The following is a 23,715-nucleotide window of genomic DNA, read 5'->3' as shown; positions in this document are numbered from 1 at the left end:
CTAAGAGTTTAAATTGACCAATCTGGAGTACTTTGGATGTGCGCTTCCAAAAGAAGCTTACTTTTGATAACAGCAAAAGTTAAGAGCTGGGGTTCCAGAATCAGACTGCTGCCTGGATGTGAACCCTGGGTCTGCGTCTTATAATCTGTGTGACCTTGGATAAGTTAAGTCAACCTCTCTAAGCCTCGACTGCATTAATCTATAAAATGGGGATAGTCATAGTTCTTCGAAGATTAAATGAAGTAATATATGACAAGTGCTTAGCACAGAATCCTGGCATATAATGAGGAGTTCATAAATGTTAGTTATCATTATTATCATCATCACTAAGTATAAAATCTTGTGCTTGCTGCTGTATTATAAATTATAAATTTGGAGCTAGCTCCCCAGAAAAGAAGTATTATTTAAATGGGACATGGACTATTGGACTATTTTTATTTCTCCTTTCCTTGTCTTCAGGTCTCCTTTACAGCTATCATCCTAACCCGTTTTTCGTGGGAGGAGATCTTTGCATGCCAATTCCATGACTTGGTCTATCTAAACAAAACAGTTCTAAGACATGAACTGCCTAGCCATCACATTTTGTATTATAATTACAGGGTAGCAGGTGGTAAACATAGATCAGTTATTTAAATATACATCAAAATGTTTGTCAAACTTGGATATTAACCTGCTGATAATTTGAGCATAAACTCAGAATAACTAATGATGAATGTATGCTATTTTAATGTATTTATCCTACTCAATATCTTTATCTCAGTAACTAAAAATCTTTTTGATTACATAAAAAACAAACATTTTTTTAAGAGTATAGCTATTTAGCAATATGATTTGAAGTTAAACATGACCCTCTCCTATGTATATTTAAGGGCCATGCTTGGAAAAATCAATAAAATGTTTTAAAAAATTTACATAAGTTATATGGTAATATTGCTAAAATAGAACAGCACTTCTCCTTTGAATAGCACTGCAACCTGTACGTATTTAGAAATCTTTGCACAGCATTGCTATATCTTATAAATAAAACTCTAGTTTAATTCATATATGCAAAAGTTAGAGTATGGGTTATAACCATATTTGTGGTAGCAAAAAGAGTGCGTGCATTTTAGCTCTGTCTTACATGATTTCTCTGCATCATTTGACACTATTTGCTGCTTTCTTATTTATACTCTCTTCTTTCTCTTTTGGCTGTTCCTACTCAGATATTTTTAGGACTACTTTCTTCTTGCCCTTTATAAGCAGGATTCTGTCATTAGTCCTTTCTTTCTCTCTTTTTAAAATCCCACAGACTTTTGCTCTTGTTCACTCTCATATCAGTTATCATCTCTATGTGGATGACATCCAAATACAATTTTCTAGTCTAAACATGTCTCTCGAGCTATAAGCCTCTGTGTCTATCCAGGCATCCTATAGGTACCTCAAATCCAAACTCACTGTCCCAAATCTGTACTTTTTATTTATTTTTTTATATATTACTCATTTCAGTGAATGACACCACTATCTACCCATTAATCCTAGTAAAAAAATTGGGGCGTCTTCTTAAACTTCCACTCTCTGTTTTTAGTATTCAACAAATCACCAAACTCTGTTGATTCTAGTATATCCAACCAAACCGCTGCACTAATTCCTTGATCTAGTTACATAGGACTGTTTTTTGTTGTTGTTTTTTAAAGTTTCTCCAATGTATCATGTTCTTTTTACCTGAAATGCTTTCTTTCCTTGATGGCTGTCTCTTTTGCCTTTTTATTGTTCAGTATTTAGCTTGGAAGCTTTGCCTGATTGCCATTCTTTGCGTATGTGCCCCTCTCGTGTGCTCACACTGTACTGCAATGATTAGTTTTTCTTGTTAGGTGCCCACATTTACTTTGTGTGTAGACTGTCTTATGTTAATCTCTGTGCCTCCACTGTGCAAACACCACTGTCTAGTGACACAGCGTTTACACAAAAACTGTTTCTTGAATAAGTAAAAATGATTGAAGGTGACGTAAATGTCTTTTATAAAGGATTGCATAATCAGGCTTTTGGATATCATTACTTTGAAGATTTCACATTTTTCTCAGTGTGAAGTCACTGTGCTTTTCAAAAGGAATTACAGGTAAATAAAAATACACTTGTCAAAAGTGCTTAAACATGTTTGCTAAATTGAATTTTATAATATTTATATAACAAGTTACACTTTTCCTGAACATTCATGTGTTTTTGGTTCTTTCTCATCAGTTAAATTTTTCAATTATTATGTTCAACATAATAATTATGATTTCTAATTAGTAGACAATCTTAGTACACAGCCAACCATTTATCTTAAGATAAAATGACAAAACATCTGAAGTCAGAGACTCTTCCTTCTGTAGTTTGATGTGGATCCTTTGATAATACATCTGTTCAAGTTTTATGTATTGATTACTCAACCAATAAATAGGCTTTAAGTTGGGATTTTAGTTTTGCAGTATTGTTATTTTTGAAATTGACATGCATTTATTTCTTATGTTCTGAAAAGATATGGGTAGCTCTGCATAATGGGTTTGTCTTTTATCTTTTTATTTTTACATGAAGGGTATTGATTTTGTGCTAATTTTATAACTTTACTAAATTATTTTCTTTTTGTAGTTGTTTTTCCATGTATTCTTTAGGTTTCCAAGATGTATAACTATATAACTTGAATATAGAAAATAGTTTTAGCCTTTTTTTTAAATCCAATTCTTATATCACTAATTGCTTGCTTCTAATTGGATTGGCAGATATCTCTAACACAATGTTAAATATAGCATAGAGAATGAATATTCTTATTTTTAATTTTAGTTGTAAAGGTTCTATTATTTCATTATAAAGTAAGATATTCTTTTGGGCTGAGGGATGTACTAAGGAAGTAACCATCAATTCCTATTTTATTGACTTAAAGAAAAATCCCTGAATGATGCTGAACTTTGTCAAGTTCATGGTCTGTGGAGACCATGGGACTTTTTAAAACTTTATTAATATGCTGGATTGAATTTTGTCATATTTTATTTAATTTTTGCATTGAAATTCACATGTCAGATGGGTCCATAGGTTATTTCTTTTTCTTTCTTGCAGGGGTGGTGTGGGGAGTAATTCTACTTAGGACCTGGGAACAGTGCTATAGTTACTACATAAGATGAGTCTGGAAGTTTTCCTACTTTTTCTTTGCTCTGGAGTGATTAAAGTAACATGGAGGTTATTTGATCTTTAAAAGTTCATTGCAGTCCCCCTGTAAACTCCTTTAGCCTGGTGCTTTTTTGTAGTGGAATGCTAACTTCTTTCTCTATTTCCTCTATGACCCTTGTTCTATTTAGACTTTGTGTTTCTACTGGGGTCAATTTTGGTAAGTTTTATTTCTCTAAAAAGTTAATTATTCAGTTCATGCCCTGGCCGGTTTGGTTCAGCGGTTGGAGCATCGGCCTGTGGACCAGAGAGTCCTGGGTTCAGTTCCCGCTAGGGGCACATACCCCCCCCCCCAAAAAAAATTATTAGTTCATCTAGGTTTTCAAATTTGTTTGCATAGAATTATGCAAAAATGTCTTTTAGAAATTAAAAAATTTCCATTATTTTGATGTAACTCCTTGTCATATCTAATGTGGTGTATTTAGTGCAATTTGTGTCCCTGCCCTTCCTTTAAAAAATTATTTATTTAGAGAAGCATCAATTTGTTGTTCCTCTTATTTATGCATTCTTATATGTGCCCTGTCCAGGGATCAGGATGATGCTCTAGCCAACTGAGCTGTCTTCTATTCCTGATTGAGTTAGTTAGTGGTTTGTCTATTGTTGATTTCTTTTCTAAGGAACTACTTTTGTATTTGTTTATTCCATTGTTGTTTTTTGTTTCTAAATTAATTTATGCTTTTATTATTAAGTGTACTTTTTCCTGATTTTTAAATTTATTTGTTGGTTATTTGTTAGCTTTTCGAGTTGGGTGTTTATTTATTTTAATATTTTGATATAGGCATTTCATGCAGTATATTTTTCTTTGACACTTCTTTTAGCTATGGTCTACAGATTACTCATAATGTCAGACTTTTATTATTATTTTCAAGAAATTCTGCAATTTAATTCAGTATTTTGCCTTTGACCCCAAGAGTTATTTAAAAGTGTGCTTGTAAAATCTATGTGGAAAGGAGTTTTGATCTTTTAAAATTTTGTTATTGATTTCTATTTTTATTGCATTAAGCCTGAGGATGATTATTTACATTATTTCTATTCTTTGGAACTTACTGAAATTCTTTTGTGGCCTAGCATTTGGACAGTTTCTGTGAATGTTCTATGTGTACTTGAAAAGAAGTTTAATCTCCATTTTTGGTATTCGGAGCTTGATGTAGATCTATAAAAACTACCATCACGTTGTCTAGGTCTTCCATACCTTTATTAATTTTTAGTCTGCTTGATTTTGGATTGTGAGGTATGTTAAAGTTTTCCTATTATTAGTGTGTTTCTATTTTTCCTTGCATTTTCTGTAGGTTGCTGCTTAATGAAAATTATTGCTATTATTGGGTTCATAAATATTAGTAACTGTAATATCTTCATTGTGAATTGTAGCCTTAAGAATTATCAAGTGTCCTTCTTTATATATTTTAATACTTTTTGGTTTCAATTCCACCTTGTCAGATACCAAGATTATGACCCCGTTTTCTTTTTGTGTTTGCCTGTGTATCTTTCTTCATCCTTTTATTTTTAACTCTTTTGAATCTCTTTGTTTTAGGTGTGTCTTGTATTCTGCATAGTGTTGGATTTTGCTTTATTAGCCAATCTGAAAATCCTTTTCTTTCAATAGGTGAGTTAAGCCCATTTACATCTATTGATATGATTAATATGTTTGGCCTCAGTCCTGTCGTATTGTTTTATTTTTATGTCTTTTGTATCTACATATTTTTCATTATGCAGTGGGTTTTATCTGCTTGTTTATTCTATTGGTTAACTTTATACTAATACTTTTTATACCATTAGTCTAGTTTTTTGGACTTAATTGGTTTCTTACATTGAACATATTGAAATTAGCTTGTAACTTCTTTTCCCTTGCTCCTTCTTTCTTAGTATCTGATTTAAAATAATATCTTTTTATTTCCAATTAATATTTATTAGGCAATTATATCCCTATGCACTCCTTATTTCCCCATCCCAATTTTTTATTATTATACTATACTAAAGTCTCTCCTTTATAACTATGGTTTAACTTTGTTCTACAGGTATAGTTATATTTAATACTCACCACTAATTCTTATATTAGTGTCTTAGTTTCTTTGGTTTTCTGAATGTCCTTTCCTAATAGATTCTTTAGGAAGGGCACACAGGATCATTGTACCTTGAGTTTCAGGAAGTTTATAATAGTTTGTTTGCAATTTTGTTCTTGGAGGTCAGTTGGGGTAGATATAAATTGCCTAACTCCTATTCCCCTTCCTTGAGCACCTTAAATTTGTTACACCATTTTTCTGGGGTGCATTAAGAATTGTTGAAAAGTCTGGCAACATTCTTGTTCTTTCCCTTATTAGTGACAGCCTTTTGCCTGGTTTCCCAAATGATTTTTTATTTTCTTTTAAAGTAGTTTTAACTGTGATATGACCTAGTGTTGGCCATGTTGAAATGATTGTGGTGTATCCTTTCAATATGTAATTTTGAGATTTTTAAACATTTTTTAGAAGAGTGTTCTGGAATGATAATTTAATATTTATTTTTTCTATTGTTTGGCATTTTCAGTCCCTATCATATGTACGATGGTTTTTTTTTTCTTTTTTCGATAATCTTCCATATGGATTAGTTTCTATAAAATATTTTTAAAATCATTTTCTTTATCTCTTTTCTGTTTTTTTTTAGAGTTAATTATACAATATACTTTTATTAGTCTATATGTGAGCTAGCTTATTCATGGCAATTCTGCATGTAAATAAGAATATATATTTAGCCCTTAATTTGAAATGTCAAATATAAATTAAAAGTTGAAACTCTTCAGTTGAATATTTTCTTATTCTTCATAAATCCAAAGTTTTTATTATATGCAAGTACAAACATCTAACTATGCCATTGTGCCTTCTAGTATAGACATGCCCAAGTACCTATGTATTGGAATACATGTTATTTTGTCCTCTTTTTGTTTATTATGGAAATGATAATACATAATAACATTCACCCACTTTGAAAGCACAGTTGAATGCATTTTGATAAGTATATATAGGGGTAGGCAAAAGTAGGTTTATAGTTATAATACAAATAAATAATACAGTAATAAATAAATGCAAAAATAAACTCTGTTTCTTTGTATTCACAGCTGTAAACCTACTTATGCTATACCCTGCAGAAAGAATTCCCTTTATCTTAAAAAAATCCTTGTGTCCCTTTGCTCTTGATCCCCTTCTTCTATCCCCCGTTCTAGAATTTCATATAAATGGAATCATTCAGTGCATACTTTTCAGCATGACTTATTTTATTTAGCATAAAGTTTTTGAGATTTATTTACATTGCTGAATGTATTAATATTTTTTTCCTTTTTATTACTCTGTAGTATTTCATGGTATGTATATATTATTTGGATGGTTTCTAGTTTTTGGCAATATAAATAATACTGCTAAAAGTATTTGCATACATATTTTTATTCTCTGGGATGAATACCTAGGAGTAGAATTGTTTGACAGTATGGTAAATGAATATTTGATATTATGAGATATTGCCATATTGTTTTACAAAGTGGCTGTAACATTTTTTATTCCCATCAGCAATGTAGGAGTAGTTCAGTTGCTCTAAATCCTCATTACATATGGAACTGATATCCTCAGTGCAATAGGCAATAAATAGAAATATTAAAGTATACCTGGTACTTTAGTCATCCTCACAGGTGTGTAATGGTATGTCACTGTGGTTTTAATTAGCATTTCTCTGAGGACTAGTCATGCTGAGCATCATTTCATGTGCTTATTGGCCGGTTGTATATCTTCTTTTGGGAACTATCTATTGTAGTCTTTTCATTTTTATTAGATTTTTGGCCTTCTATTTATTGAATCGTAGGAGTTCTTTTTATATTCTGAGTATAAGCTCTTTGTTTTGAAAAAATTTGCTTCCATTTTATGGCTTATCTTTGCGTTTCCTTAGCTATGACTTTTTTTTCCCGTAATTAATTAATTTATTTTTGTTAGAGATGTTTCTCCTTTTTCTTCCACTGATTCCCACCTCCCTGTCCCTCCCCATACTGTCCCCAGCTTTGTTGTCCATGTCCATTGTTCATGTATACATGCATATAAGTTCTGTGGTTTATCTCTCCCCCACCACCCTCTCTTCTGGGGATTGTCAGTCTGTACCCCACTTCCACATCTCTGGGACTACCCCATTCCTCAGACTGTTATGTTCATTATATTCCACAAATAAGTGAGATCATATGATACTTGATTTCTCTGTTTGGCTTGTTTCGCTTAGGATACCACTTTCCAGGTCCCTCCATGCTGTCTCAAAGGATGAGAGATCTTTCTTTCTTACAGCCGCGTAGTACTCCATTGTGTATATGTACCAAGGCTTTGTTATGCATTCATCTACTGATGGACATTTGGGCTGTTTCCAGATCTTAGCAATTGTAAATAGTGCTGCTACGAACATGGGGGTACATATATTCTTTCTGATTGGTATTTCAGGCTTCTTAGGGTATATTCCTAGAAGTGGGATCACCGGGTCAAATGGCAATTCAATTTTTAATTTTTTGAGGTAACACCATATAGTGTTCCATAGGGGCTGCACCAGTCTGCATTCCCACCAGCAGTGCACTAGAGTCCCCTTTTCTCCACACCCTCGCCAACACTTGTTGTTTGATCATTTGTTGATGGCAGCCATTCTGGCAGGTGTGAGGTGATACCTCATTGTTGTTTTAATTTGCATCTCTCTGATGATTAGTGATGTTGAGCATTTCTTCATATGTCTCTTGGCCATTTGTATGTCCTGTTTGGAGAGGTGTCTATTTAGCTCCTCTGCCCATTTTTTAATTGGGTTCTTTGTCTTCCTTTTGTTGAGTTGTATGAGCACTCTATATATATTGGAAATTAACCCCTTATCTGATGTATCATTGACAGTTATGCTCTCCCATACAGTGGGTTCCCTTTCCATTTTGATGATTGTATCTTTTGCTGTGCAGAAGCTTTTTAGTTTGCTGTAGTCCCATGTGTTCATTTTTCCCTTTTTTTCTGTTGCCTTAGGTTATGTATCAGTGAAAATTCTGCTGCGTATGATGTTTGAAATTTTGTTGCCTACATTTTCTTCTAGGATTTTTATGGATTCATGAGTCACATTGAAGTCTTTTTTATCCATTTAGAGTTTATTCTTGTGTGTGGTGTAAGTTGATGGTCTAGTTTCATTTTTTTGCATGTAGCTGTCCAATTTTCCCAACACCATTTATTAAAGAGGCTATCTTTACTCTACTGTATGCTCTTGCCACCTTTGTCAAATATTAATTGAGCATATTGCCTTGAGTTCATTGCTGGGTTCTCTATTCTGTTCCATTGGTCTATCTGCCTGTTCTTGTGCCAGTACCAGGCTGTTTTGATTCCAGTGGCTTTGTAGTATAACCTGAAATCTGGTAATGTGATCCCTCCAACTTTGTTCTTTTTTTTCAAGATTGCTGTGGCTATTTGAGGTCTTTTTTGGTTCCATATGAACTTTTGAAGTATTTGTTCTAGCTCCGTGAAGTATGTTGTTGGTATTTTGATGGGGATTGCACTGAATCTATAGATTGTTTTGGGTAATATGGACATTTTTTATGTTAATTCTTCCAATCCATGAACAAGGTATGTGCTTCCACTTTTTTATATCTTCCTCTATTTCTTTTTTCAATGACCTGTAGTTTTCTGCAAATAGGTCCTTTATTTCTTTGGTTAAGTTTATTCCTAGGTATCTTAATTTTTTTACCGCAATGGTTAATGGGATTGTTTTTTTAGTTTCTCTTTCTGTGAGTTCATCATTGGTGTATAAGAATGCTATCGATTTCTTGATGTTAATTAGCTATGACTTTTGAGAAGTGAAACTTTTAAGTCATGAAGTCCATCTTATTTTTTTTCTTTTATCATTTGTGCTTTTGGTATTCTTTTTAAGAAGTCTTTGCCTAATCTAATGATACAAAGAATTTTCTCCAGTGTTTTCTTGTAGAAATATAGTAGTTTCATCTCTAACATTTAGGTGTTTGAACATTTTTGAGCCAATCTTTATGTATGGTATGAGGTAAGTTTGAGGTTCATTATTTCCATATGCAATATCCCGTTGTTCCAGCACCATTTTTTGTAAAAATGATCTTATCTCCATTTAATTCTTATTAGCTTTGTTAAAAATCAACCAACCGTATATGTTTGGGTCTGTTTCTCAATTCTATTCTGTTTATTCATTTATATGTCTATCGTTATGCCAGTGACATACTACTTACTGTCTTTATTACTGCAAGTTTATAATAAGCCTTGATATCAGGTATTATAAGTCCTCCAATTTTTTCAAAATTGTTTTTCAGTTGTTTTAGGTCTTTTGCTTTCTGTGTAAACTTAAAAATCATATCTCTTTCTTTTTTTTTTTCTTTTATCCTCACCCGAGGACATTTTTCCATTTTTTGTACAGCTAGAGTGGGAGGGAGAGAGAGGAAGGGAGAGAGAGAGAGAAACATCGACGTAAAGGGACACATCGAGTGGCTGCCACCCGCACGACCAACCGGGGCTGGGGACAAACTGCAACCGAAGTACGTGCCCTTAGTGGGAACCGAACCCGGGTCTCTCCAGACTGCAGGCCGATGCTCTAACCGCTGAGCCAAACCGGCCAGGGCTCATATCTCTTTCTTTCTTTCTTTTTAATAAAGAAACTTATTTGGGTTTTGGCCATAGGTCAATTGAAGAGGATTATCATTTTAAGAACACTGAATTTTCCAATACTTAGAATGATATATATGTATACTTATTTAGGTCTTGTTTAATTCTCATTGTAATGTCTTATCACATTGTTCATTAAATTTATTCCTAAGTATTTTTATGAATGGAGTTTTCTAAATTTTATTTTTTAATTATATGGTGTTAATATAGAGAAATATGACTTATTTTTGTATGTTGACCTAATATTCTGCATCTCTGCAATGTTCACTTAGTCTGGTAGCTTTTTTGGGGGATTACTTAAGATTTTTAACACATACCATCATGTCATCTGTGAATAAAGTTTTATATCTACCTTTCTAATCTTTTTATTTCTAGTTATTGCCTATTGCACTGGTTAGGGCCTGCAGAACAATGTAGATGAAAGTAGTGTGAGTGCCTTATTCTAGGTCTTGTGTAGAAAGCTTTGAGCCTTTCACAATATTAAATAACCTTGCATTCCTGATATAAACCACAATTGATCATAATTCATATCCTTTTAAAATGTTGTATTCCATTTTTGTTAAGGATTTTTGTATCTATGTTCATGAACAATATAAGTGTATAGTTTTCTTTTCTTGTGATATCTTTGGTTTTGGAATCAGAGTAAATTGGTCTCATAAAACAAGTTTGGAAATGTTCCCCTTTTTTATATTTTCTGAAAGAGTATGTATAGAATGGATATTCATTTTTCCTCAAATTTTTGAATAAAATTCACCACCGAAGCTATTGAGGTCTGAAGGTTGTTGTTGTTGTTGTTTTGTTTTGTTTTGTTTTTGTGTGTGAAGGTTTTAAATTTTAAATTCAATTTAGTTGATACAGAGCTGTTGAATTTATTTTTGTTGTTGTATGTCTCTCTTCTTGGTCAACTTTGTTATTTGTATCTTTCAAGGAATTTGCCCATTTTGTTTATTTGACTAATTAGTCTAGTTGTCCATTTATTGACATTAAGTTGTTTTGTAATAATTCCTTATTATTCTTTTTATATATGTAGAAAGTGTTGCTATGTCCTTTCATTTCTGATACTGGCAATTTATGTCTTTCCTTTTTCTTGCCCGTTTAGAGATTTATAAAAAAAAAAAATTTTTTTGATTCTCACCTGAGGACAATTTTGCACTTATCCTCAGACAGAGCAGGAGGGAGAGTGGGAGGAAGAGAGAGAGAGAAACATCGACGTGAGAGAGACACATTGAGTGGTCACCACCCACATGGCCCCAACCAGGGCCGGGGACAAACTGCAACTGAGGCACACGCCCCCAGTGGGAACCGAACGCTCTAATCGCTGAGCCAAACCAGCCAGGGCAGATTTATCAATTTTATTGATCTTCTCAGAGAACCAGCATTTGGTTCTGATTATTTTTTCTATTATTTTCTGCTTTCTATTTTATTGATTTCTGCACATATCTGTACTATTGCCTTCTTTTGATTTGCTTTGGATTTAATTTGCTAGTTTTCTTCTAGTTTCTTAGAGTGAAAGCTTATTTTATTGATTTCAGACCTTTCTGCTTTTCTGATATAGGTGCTTAAGGCCATACATTTTTTTGTAGACTCTACCTGCATTCCACAAATTTTTATAGGTTGTATTTTCATTATTGCTTAGTTCAAAATCTTTTGCAATTTATACTGTACTTTTTCCTTGGACCCAAAGTTTCTTTAAAAATATGTTTTTTTAATTTCCAAATATTTGGGATTTTCCTGGTTCTTATCTATAGTTTTTGATTTCTAACAATTTCACTTTTGTCAGAAAACATAATCTGTAAGATTTTAATCTTTTGGTACTAATTGAGACTTGTTTTATAGCCCAAAACATAGTCTGTGCTGGTAAACGTTCTGTGTGCACTTGAAAGAATGCATATTCTGCAGTTGTTGGGTGATGTGTTAAAATCTTCTATGTCCTTGCTGTTTTTGTGAGTTTTCCTATAAATTGCTGACTAAGCATACTGCAGTCTTTAACTGTGATTATGGAATTGTCTATTTTTTGCCTTTAAATCTGTCAATTTTATTATTATTATTATTTAAACTTATCTTTCTTGTTGAATATATTACAGATGTTCCTCCTTTTTCCTCTATTGATCCCCTCTTCCCCACTCCCACCCGCCTCCTGCCTTTCCCCACACTGTTGTCTCTGTCCATTGGTTTTGCATATATGCTATAAATTCTTTGGTTTATTTCTTCCCACCCCCTAACACCCCTTCCCTTTGAGTTTTGTCAGTCTAACAAATCAATTTGTACTTCTTAATCCCTTCACCTTTTTCACCTATTCCCTCAATCCCCCCTCCCATCTGGCAACCAACAAAATGTTCTCTGTATCTATGACTGTTTCTGTTCTGCTTGTTCATTTTGTTTGTAGATTTAATTGTCGATAGATATATATTTATTGCCATTTTGTTTGTTCCTATTTTTGATCTTCTTTTTCTTCAAGAAGACCCTTCAACATTTCATATAATAATGGTTTAGTGGTGATGAACTCCTTTAGCTTTTTCTTGTCTGGAAAACTCTTCATATGGCCATTGATTCTCAATGATAACTTTGCAGGATAGAGTAATCTTGGTTGTAGATTCTTGCTTTTTATCACTCTGAATATTTCTTGCCACTCCTTTCTGGCCTGCAAAGTTTCTTTTGAGAAATCAGCTGACAGTCTTATGGGAACACACTGATAGGTAACTAACTGCTTTTGTCTTGCTGCTTTTAAGATTCTCTCTTTGTCTTGAACCTTTTGCATTTTGATGATGATGTGTCTTGGTGTGGGCCTCTTGAGGTTTATTTTGTTTGGGACTCTCTGTGCTTCCTGGACTTGTATGTCTGTTTCCTTCACCAAGTTAGGGAAGTTTTCTGTCATTATTGTTTCAAATGGGTTTTCAATTTCTTGTTCTCTCTCTTCTCCTTCTGGCACCCCCAAGATGCAAATGTTGGTATTCTTGAAGTTGTCCCAGAGGCTCCTTACACTATCCTCATTTTTTTGGATTCTTTTTTCTTTTTGCTGTTCTAATTGAGTGTTTTTTGCTTCCTTATATTCCATATTGACGGTTTGCTTCTTGGCTTTACCTACTCTAGTATTGAATCTCTGTACATTATTCTTTATTTCATATAGTGCTTCCTTCATTTCTGACTGTGCATCCTTCATTTATGACTGGTCCTTTTTTATGCTCTTGAGGCCCTCATTAAGTTCATTGAAGTTCTCACTAAGTTCACTGAGCATCCTTTTAAGCAGTGTTTTGAACTCAGCATCTGTTAGGTTGCTTATCTCCATTTGCTTAGTTCTTTTCCTGGCATTTTGTTCTGTTCTTTAATTTGGAACCTGTTTCTTTGTCTCCTCATTTTGGCTGCCTTTCTGTGTTTGTTTCTATGTATAGGAAGAGTTACTATGTTTCCTGTGCTTCCTAGGGTGGCCTATTGTGTAGTAAGTGTCCTGCAGGATCCAGTGGCACAGCCTCCCTGATCACCCCAGTTGTGCCCTTGAGGTACACCCCTTGTGTGGACTTTACACTCTTCTGTTGTAATTGCGTCTTGATTGCTGTTGGCACGTCAATGGGAGGGTTTTACTCAGGCTGATCAGCTGCAAGGACTGGCTGTGCCCACTGACCACTGACCTCTGACTTCCTTGGAGGATCAGCTGTGCAGGGGCCCAATACCCAGAGCAAGACTTACTTCAGCAGGGCTCTGGTACCCACTGAGTCCATTCCTTGAGTGTGTCGCTTTGGTGGTGGTGTTTCAATGTGGTCTGAAGCTGTCCACTGGGTGTACTGGCTGTGGGGTCAGGTCAGTGATGCCTGGTGTTCTATTCGGGGCCACCAGGCATAAGCTCCAAAGTGATCTGCAGATGGCTGCTTCTTGTGCTGGGCTTGGAGGTGTCCAGGGAAAGCCAAGTTGTGAACAAAGGCTGGTTGCTTTTAGTGCCAGGCCTGGGGCCACTTAACAAGAGGTATGGGGTTTGCCGAGACCAGATGCTACTTTTTTGAAAGAATTTAGGAAAATGTGAAGCAGGATCGACAGGCCATTCCTTTGGTAAAGCAACTGTCAACAGCTTGGGTGGGCCTGAAAGTTGGGTGGGGCGGGGCCTCAGGGAATCACCAGGGCAGGGCAAACAGTGTGAGCCAGGTTGCTGGGTCCCAGATATGGTGGCCTTCTGCCTGTCCTGTGGGGGAAGGGCTCATCAAAGGAACAAAGGCCTCTGATAGCACGTCTGTCCGTCCGGGAGAAAGCGGCCTCTCCAGCCCTCGCCTCAATGCCATACAACTCGTCCTTCCCAGTACGTTTCTTCCCTGTACGTCTCTGGTACCTTTCCAGCTGCCTCCCCCACGCTGGAGCCTGGAGGGTGCGATTCCTTAAGTTTGTGCGCGGGCCCTTTAAGGAGCTGCCTGGGGCTCTAGCTGCCTCAGCCTCCTCAACCTTCGTTAGCGCTGGTTTTTCAGCCAGAAGTGATGGGGATTCTCTTCCTGGCACTGGAACCCTGAGCTGGGGGCCTGGTGTGGGACGGGGACCCCTCAGTCCTCGGGGAGGACCTTCCCAGCTGAGGTGTCCTCCTGATTTTTATCCGCCACACGTGGGTGTGGGACCAGCCCGTCCCCTCCGCCCCTCCTACCAGTCTGAATGTGGCTGCTGCTTTAATTTCATAGTTGTAGGACTTCCATTTAGGCGGTTTTGAATGATGGTTGTTCTGTAGTTTGGTTGTAACTTTGATGTGGTTGTGGGAGGAAGTGACACTGCGGTTACCTACCCGCCATCTTGACCCGTGAACTTAGGGAAAAGCTAAATCTGTCAATTTTTGCTTAATGTGTTTTGAAGCTCTATTACTGGGTTCATACTCATTTATAATTGTTATGTTTTCCAGTTGAATCATTTATCATTATCATTATGGGGTGTCTTCTTTATCTTTGTTAATACATGTGTGTTATTTTTTTAATCCTCACCCAAGGATATGTTTATTTATTTTTGCAGAGAGAGAAAGGGAGAGAGACAGAGACAGTGATGTGAGAGGGAAACATTGATCAGTTGCCTCCTGTACTCACCCCCACCCAGGATCAAACAAGCAGCCTAGGTATGTGCTGTGACCAGGAATCGAACCCATAACATTTTGGTGTATGGGACAGTGCTGCAAACAACTGAGCCACCCAGCCATAGTGGGCAATATGTATTGTTTTGAAATCTCTTTATCTGATATTAATAATGCTATTCTAACCTACTTTTGCTCACTGTTTGAGTGGGATATACAGGGTGAGGCAAAAGTAGGTTTATAGTTGTAAGTACGTGAAACAGTTAATCTTCTGTTATTATTTATTAATTATTGTATTTTCCGTATGAACAACTGTAAACCTACTTTTGTCCCACCCTCTATTTTCTCTTTTAACTGAGAAAGTGCTTCTTTTCTTATTTTTTTATTGTTGAAAGTATTACAGATGTCCCCCTTTTTTCCCATTGACCACCCTCTTCTCCACTCCCTCCCCCTTCTGCTTTCCTCAACGTAACGGCTGTGTCCATTGGTTGTGCATATATGCATATAAGTTCTTTGGTTTATCTCTTCCTACCCCTTCCACCCCCGATCCCTCTGAGGTTTGTCAGTCTGTTTCCTACTTCCATGATTCTGGATCTCTTTTGGTTGACAGCTTATTTTGTTTATGATGTTCCATAAATAAGTGAGATCATATGGTACTTGTCTTTCTCTGACTGGCTTATTTTGCTCAGCATAATGCTTTCTAGGTCCTTCCATGCTATCTCAAAATGTAAGAGATCTTTCTTTCTTACAGCTGCATAGTATTCCATTGTGTACATGTACTATAGCTTTTTTTTTTTTTTTTATCCTCACCTGAGGACATTCTTCCATGTTTTGTTCAGGTAGAGTGGGAGGGAGACAGAGGAACAGAGAGAGAGAGAGAAACATCGACGTGAAAGGGACACATCGAGTGTCTGCCACCTGTACGACCAACCAGGGCCGGGGACAAACTGCAACTGTGGTATGCGCCCTTAGCGGGAACCGAACCTGGGTCTCTCGGGACCGCAGGCCGACGCTCTAACTGCTGAGCCAAACTGGCCAGGGCTGTACCACAGCTCTTTTATTTACTCATCTACTGATGGGCACTTGGGCTGTTTCCAGATCTTAGCTATTGTAAATAGCGCTACTGTGAACATAGGGGTGTATATAGTCTTCCTGATTGGTGTTTCAAGAAGTAGGATCACTGGGTCAAATGGCAGTTCCATTTTTAATTTTTTGAGGAAACACCATATTGTTATAGTGGCTGCACCAGTCTGCATTCCCACCAGCAGTGTACTAGAGTCCCCTTTTCTCCACATTCTTGCCAGCACTAGTTGTTTGAGGATTTGTTGATGGCCACCATTCTGGCAGGTGTGAAGTGATATCTCATAGTTGTTTTAATTTCCATCTTTCTGATGATTTGAGATGTTGAGCATTTTTTTGTATGTCTCCTGGCCATTAGTATGTCCTGTTTAGAAACGTCTATTCAGGCCCTCTGCCCGTTTTTTAATTGGATGGTTTGTCTTCATTTTGTTGAGTTGTATGAATACTCTATATATTTTGGCAACTGTAAACCTACTTTTGCCCCACCCTGTATTTTCCATTTATTTCCTTTCAACCTTTAAAAATTTTTTTTTTTTTTTTATCCTCATCCGAGGACATTTTTTTCATTTTTTGTACAGACAGAGTGGAAGGGAGAGAGAGGAAGAGAGAGAGAGGGAAACATCGATGTGAAAGGGACACATCAAGTGGCTGCCACCCGCACGACCAACCAGGGCCGGGGACAAACTGCAACCGAGGTACGTGCCCTTAGCGGGGACCGAACCCGGGTCTCTCCGGACCGCAGGCGGACGCTCTAACCGCTGAGCCAAACCGGCCAGGGCCAACCTTTAAAAATTTCCTATTGGCTTCTTAGATATTGTCTTTTGTATTTTTAAGTAAAGGTTGCCCTAACAATTATAATGTGCATTAATTTTTTATAGTTAACATATAATTATGTACTACTTTATTTAAAATACAGAAATCTTGCAGCCTTATAAGCCCATATGCCTTTTCCTTTTATAATTGTTATATATGATACATAATACGTTATATAACCCATGAGATGATATGATTTTAATTTATAGATATATGATTGATAAAGCAATTAAGGTGCCCTGCCGGTGTCGCTCAGTGGTTGAGCATCGACCCGTGCACCAAGAGGTCGCCCGTTTGATTCCCATTCAGGGCACATGCCCAGGTTGTGGGCCTAATCCCCAGTGGGGTTCATGCAGGAGGTGGCCAGTTGATGTTCTCTCTCATCGATGTTTCTATCTCTCTCTCCCTCTCCCTTCCTCTCTCTTTAAAATCAATAAAGAAAAAAAAAGAAATTAAGAAAAAAATAATATATAGTTTTTTTTTGTATTTACAAAGAGATTTGCCACTTCTGACTCTCATCGTTATTTTCTGAGGAGCTATGTTTCCATCTGGTATCATTTCTTTTCAGCCCAAAAACTTCCTTTAGCCTCCCCCCCTTTTAAAACAATTTTTTTTTAGAGAGAGAGGAAGGGAGAGGGAGAGAGAGATAGAAACTTCGATGAGAGAGAACATAGATTGGCTATCTCCTGTATGCCCCTAATCGGGGATCAGGCCCACAACATGGGCATGTGCCCCAACCCGGAATTGAACTGGCAACCTCTTGGTGCATGGATTGATACTCAACCACTGAGCCACACCGGCTGGGCCCTTTAGCCCTTTTTGTAGTGCAGGTCTGTGCGTGACCAAATTTCTTGGATGTCTTTGTTTGAAAATGCCTTTATTTTGCTTTTATTCTTGAAGGATATTTTTGCTAAATGTAGGATTCTGCTTTGACGGTTTTTCTTTACCTTTCAGTACTTTAAAAATATTATTCTATCTGGCCTTCATGGTCTCAGGGGAACTCAGCCATCAAATTGTACTACGTGCTTAATTTGTATGTAACATACATATATATATATACACACACACACACACACATACATATATATGTATGTATATGTATATATATATTTCTCTTGATGCTTTCAAGATACACTGTTTGGCTTTTATCACTTTGAGTATCATATGGGCTTCTATTGCTATAGGTTGCTAGATGTTTAATCTGTTTAGTGTTTGCTTACTTTGTGTGTGAAAATTTCTGTTTTTAAAAAAATCAAATTTGGGGAATTATTAGCTATTATTTCTTCATATTTTTTTCTGCCCCATTCTTTTTGTCCTGTCCTTTTGTTATTCCATGTACACATCCTTAATTTTACTGTTTGATGTTATGTAACAGGTCTCAGAGGCTCTGTTCATTCCCCCTCCCAAATCCTTTGTTTGGTGTGTATGTGTTTAACCTTGAATACCTTCTGCTGATCTATTTTCAAGTCCATGTACTCCTTCCTCTGTCATGTCCATTTTGCTAAGTCCATCCAGTGAATTTTGTGACTCAGAAATTTATATTTTTCAGTTCTAGAATTTTTATCCTGTTCTTTTTAAATCATTTTCATTTTTCTGCTGGGACTTCTTATTCCTCTGATGAGAATTTCATGCATTGCAAGCATGTTTTGTTTTATTTCACTGAGAATAGTTATACTAGTTGTATATACCTTTCTGTTAGTTCCAACATCTGTTTCACTTCATGATCGAACTAGACTGATTTTCTTTTCTTCTGAGAATGTGTTTCATTTTCTTGGTTCTTTGTATGTTGGATAATTTTGGATTGTATCCTGGACATTATAAATGTTAAGTTTTGTAGACTTTGGATTCTATTATTTCCCACTGATGAATAGTGTTTCCTTTATTTTACTGGGTCATTTTCTTGGCTGGGCTTGAACTGTAAACTCTGTTGTTTACTTTGTTCAGATCTTTTGCCTTTAGCTGGGCTGCTTTGAGTCTGTTTTGTATCTATGTGGTTCGGGGATCCATCAGGGAGATGGGTACTCAGAGTCTGCAGGTCCCCTTTCCCTTGTGGGATCCTCCCGATCCTCCCACTCGCTGGAACATTCGCTCTTTCCCAGCTTTCCTTTTCTGGTTCCCGGGTCAGAAGGATTGTGGTTTTTCTGTCTACCCTCACTACTGTGCTTGCTGGTTAGACTGCACTTAGCCCCAGGCTGACCGCCACCCAGCCTGTCTCCTCACCCCCTGGGCAGATGGAACTCCCGCTCAGTCTGTCTGCTCCTGTCCATTCTCCTGTGCTCTCAGGCTGTTGCTTCTTCATCAGGTCCAAGCTTTGTAATTATTTTCTTTGAGAGGAGGAGGAGTTATTGGTAGAGATTTGTTTATCATAACCAGAAGCCTCTATATTTCTTTTTAATTTTTAAGAATTCCTCCTTTCCATGTTTTATTTTTCTTAAGCATTATCCATTGTGTTTGTTTATTCCTATTTCTACTGGCTGTCTTCATTTTTAAAATATTCCTTCTTTAATTTCTAATTCTCTCCAGAGTTCTTTCACCTTCCTTTTAAAAATCTCTCTTTTCTAGTCACCTAATTTCAGTGTGCTGAATAACACAGTTTCAATCATTTTCTTACTTTCTTTGAGCTTGTTTTGAAATATGAGGTTATAGTTTTCAGTGCATGTCTCTGCTTCTTATTTTCTTCCTCATGATAAATTTGTATGGGATTTTTCTGTTGCTCATTTTTTAAAGCAAAATAAGTTTCCCTGTAATTTTAGGAGAGAGGCTTAGGTCAGGATAACTTTTGGGCTCCTCTTGTATTTTCTTGTTTTAGTGATAAAAATATGCTCTTTTACTTTCTGAGATCTGTCTTCTTTGATTCCCTTCCCCACTTTTATTTGAACTTTCTTTCTCCTCTGCATCTAATATTCTTACACTGTTCAGTGGGGATTCTATTCCCAGCAGTTGCTTCTGAGCACAGGACTTTGTCTTGAAGGTACCTTTGGTTTGTTAGTGTTTAGAGTTGAGCATCTGCTCCCTCAATACAGATCTTATTCCCTGAAGAACGCCCTCCCCGCTTTGACTTCCGTTTTCAGGTTGGGCTACCATAGTTTCCTGTGAGTACCTGTGGTTGATTTGAGGGTCCCCCTGTCCAGAGGACCATCAGGCCCAAAGGCCTTCCTTTTGTGTCTCCCTGCGTGGATGCTGATAGTGCATGGATGTGTGACTGTCAGAAGTTGGTCCTATTCTCCGATAATTGGTTCACAGGGCTACTTTGTCACCTAGTTTTGTTGTAGATATTGTCAACCAGTCTTTGGGTTGTCATCCTCATTGATCTGTCTGTTTTTAGTTGAGGGAATTGGGTTGATTAAAAAACTATACTGCTGCTTTTGCTCTCTTCCCAGATCCCTCCTGTTTTAGCATATTTAACTGTACCCTTTAAAAAACCCTATTCTCTGGTAGTTACGATTCATTCCTTGAATAAATGGCTGCTGCCTTTAGAACCAGACTTGTGACTCTTCACCCACTCTCGGTGTCTGTGTCAAGATGAAGTCATGGCAGCCACTTTAGTTCTTTCTGTTTTTCTATTGCCACTAAGAGGCGATGACTAAAATTTGTAAGTGTGGGAATCTTTACATCAATGGCAATACTGTGTTTTCTTTATACTGCTGAGTTTGGGCTTGTTCTTTGTTTCTTGAAATTAAATAATATATTGTTTATATTCACTATAAAGAAAAACAAGGGAATGCTTAACAGAAAAGTTAGAAAAGTATTTACCTTTATGATGAGTGAGGGGGATGAAAATAGAGATTGATATAGATAAAATACAGGAAATGTTCTGTCTTTTATCTGGGTGGTGGCTACATGAATGTACATTTAATATTAATTTTGAAACTGTATACATAATTTATGCCCTCTATCATATCATAAAGATAAGCTAATTAGAGTCTCCGGGACACAGTTTGAATTCAGTAGCCTTGAGAGCCCTTCTGGGGATGTCATTGAGCAAGGTCAGGAGTGAATCCAAGGAAAGCAGGGTTCACCCCAGTTCGGGCTTTTGGTGGATGCAGAAGTGTGAGCCATGTACTGGACCTCTAGCAAAAATATGGTTGGGGAGTGGGCTACTACTCTGTATTTCTGCTTACACTCAGTATGACCTACCCCTAGTTCTTAGAAGTAGACCAAAGAAGAATATTTTGGGAGTAGAATGAGGGTCCTTAGCTGTTTCAGGAGACAGAGAGTAGGAACTTCACTGGCTTAAGAAGAAGTAAGAATGGGGCACACTCACCCAGTCGTTCTGCCTTGGGTTAAAGCCCAGTATACAGGGCGGGGGCTCTCGGCGAGGACAGCTTTCAGCAGTCGTCTCTTGTACCGCACTGCTCTGGTCTCGACCGACTGCCTTCTGTGCTGACGCGCAGCTGGTCTTTCCTAGGAGAAAGGATGCATGGGAAATGAATTTTCATGAATGTCAAAGTATGTCCTTTTTTTTGGTTAATCCTCACTCGAGGACATTTTTTTCATTGATTTTTAGATAGACTGGGAGGGAAGGAGAGAGAGGGAAAGAGAAATATTCATGTGAGAGAGACATCCATTGGTTTCCTTCCAATGACCCCAGCCGGGGCCAGGATGGAACCTGAAACCCAGGTAGTACCCTTGACTGAGAATCAAACCCGTGACCCTTCAGTCGATGCCCTAACCTTTGAGCCCAACCAGCTAGGGGTGTGTCTTTATTTATTTATTTATTTATTTATTTATTTATTTATTTATTTTTTATCCTCACCCGAGGATATTTTTCCATTTTTTTGTACAGATAGAGTGGGAGGGAGAGAGAGGAAGAGAGAGAGAGAGAAACATCGACGTGAAAGGGACACATCGAGTGGCTGCCACCCGCACGACCAACCAGGGCCGGGGACAAACTGCAACTGAAGTACGTGCCCTTAGCGGGAAACGAACCCTGGTCTCTTCGGACCGCAGGCCGACGCTCCAACCGCTGAGCCAAACTGGCCAGGGCTTTATTTTTTATTTATAGCCTGCCTGAATATAGATTTCTACTTTGAGAACAATTTTTTCCCAGGGTTTTAAAGGCATTGCTTCATTATTGTCTTGCTTCCAGTGTTGCTTTTGAGAAGTCCGAAGCCACTCCAATTTCTGGTCTTTCCTAAGTGATGTAAATTGTTAAAAATCTTTAGATTTTTAGAATCTTTTGTTTGTCATCAATTTCTGACATTTCACAATGACATGCCTTGTTATGTGTCAATTATGATTCCTTGTGGTAGGCTTTTTTAATCTGCGGTACTCTAAAATGTTCTTAACAGTTTTGTGAATGATTTTAACCCCTTTGGTTCTACTATTGCCTTTTTCTGGAACTCCTTTTATTCTGATGGACCTCCTAGATGGATCACTTCTGTCTTATTTTGTCTCTGTTTTTTGCTGTACTCTGGGGGGAATTTCCTCAACTACATTTTAGCCCTTTTATAATCGATTTATTTTTAGGATCTTATTTTTTATTTGCAAGGACTCCTTTGTTTTAGTCTCTGCATTTTTGGGGGACAATACTGGATTTAATAGAAACTATCACGGACACTTGTGCTGGGAGTGTCGGGGCGCGGTTACTCGCAGTGGGGCTGCAGGATGGGCTCAGTGCACACCGCACCTTGGCAGCAGCGGCCGCACCCCCAACCTCAGCCCCTGCGCTGGTGCAGCCGCCCTCCACCCTCTGCTCTTCCTCCCTTGGTTCGCACCAGGGCTGATCAACTGACTGAAGAACAGGTTGCTGAATTCAAGGAAGCTTTCTCCCTATTGGACAAAGATGGGGATGGCACCATCACAACAAAGGAACTCGGCACTGTCTTGCAGTCACTGGGTCGGAACCCAACAGAAGCCGAATTGCAGGATATGATCAATGAAGTGGATGGCACCATTGACTTCCTAGAGTTTTTGACTATGATGGCTAGACAAATGAAAGATACGGACAGTGAAGAAGCAATCTGCCAGCCATTCGGAGTCTTTGACAAGGATGGCAATGGTTACATCAGTGCGGCAGAACCACATCATGTCATGACAAACTTAGGAGAAAAACGAACAGATGAAGAAGTAGATGAAACGATCAGAGACGCAGATATTGATGGAGATGGACAAGTCAACTATGAGGAATTCGTACAGGTGATGACTGCAAAATGAAGACCTACTTTCAACTCCCCTCCTCCCCCCAGAAGAATCCAATTGAACCTTTTACTTATCTCTTGCGAAAAAAAAAAAAATCATTTACTCATTCTGTTTCTATATAGCAAAACTGAATTCAAAAGTACCTTCTGTCCACACACACAATCTGCATGTATTGGTTGGTGGTCCTGTCCCCTAGAGATCAAGCTACACATCAGTTTTACGATATAAATCCTTTACTACCTGAATGATAAGGAAGCACTAGTGGACTCCTCGCAGTTCCATTTGCTAATGATTAACACACTGTTTGGGCTGGCCGGTTTTTCATGCATGCAGCTTGACAATTGAGCAGTCAGGCATTTGTATTAAAAATGAAAAATGGAAAAACAACTTCAAAACCTATTCAAATGGGTTCTAGTTCAGTTTGTTAGTATAAATGGTCATAGCTGGTTTGCTGAAAGCAAACACATTTAAAATTGGTTTGCCTCAGGATGTGTGTAGAAAAATGGGTGAAGGATAAACTGTCTAGACGTAGCCCACTAGCAGGATGGTCCCTCTTGTACTTCCATGTGCCCGACCTGTGGTGACGGTGACACACCCTGGTGGCGTGCCCACGTGTGTTGGTTTAGTGTTGCCTGCATCGTACTAGAGCGAGATGGGTGTCAGGCTGTCACCATTCACACAAATTTTTAAAAAGAAACTCTTGCCAAGGGAGCATCTTTGGACTCTCTGTTTTTAAAACCTTCTGAACCATGACTTGGAGCCAGCAGAAGCTGTGGACTTCAGCACAACCATCAACATTGCTGTTCAAGAAATTATAATTCACATCCA

The 23,715-nt window shown here is 37.5% G+C and overlaps 2 protein-coding genes across 2 annotated transcripts in view; both read left to right on the top strand.

Annotated features, from left to right (window-relative positions):
* Nucleotides 1–23,715, top strand: part of UNC79 (unc-79 homolog, NALCN channel complex subunit) — a 238,396-nt gene that overhangs the window by 3,229 nt on the left and 211,452 nt on the right. The window lies entirely within an intron of this gene.
* LOC118627560 (calmodulin-like) lies at nucleotides 17,467–22,902 on the top strand. Its single transcript, XM_036257828.1, has 2 exons — nucleotides 17,467–17,474; nucleotides 22,467–22,902. Exons 1-2 carry the CDS (start codon nucleotides 17,467–17,469, stop codon nucleotides 22,900–22,902), a joined length of 444 nt encoding a protein of 147 aa, XP_036113721.1.

Source organism: Molossus molossus, unplaced genomic scaffold (assembly GCF_014108415.1).
Source record: "Molossus molossus isolate mMolMol1 unplaced genomic scaffold, mMolMol1.p scaffold_m16_p_1, whole genome shotgun sequence".
NCBI classification, from domain to species: Eukaryota; Metazoa; Chordata; class Mammalia; order Chiroptera; family Molossidae; genus Molossus; species Molossus molossus.
This window is presented reverse-complemented; position numbering and strand designations above follow the sequence as displayed.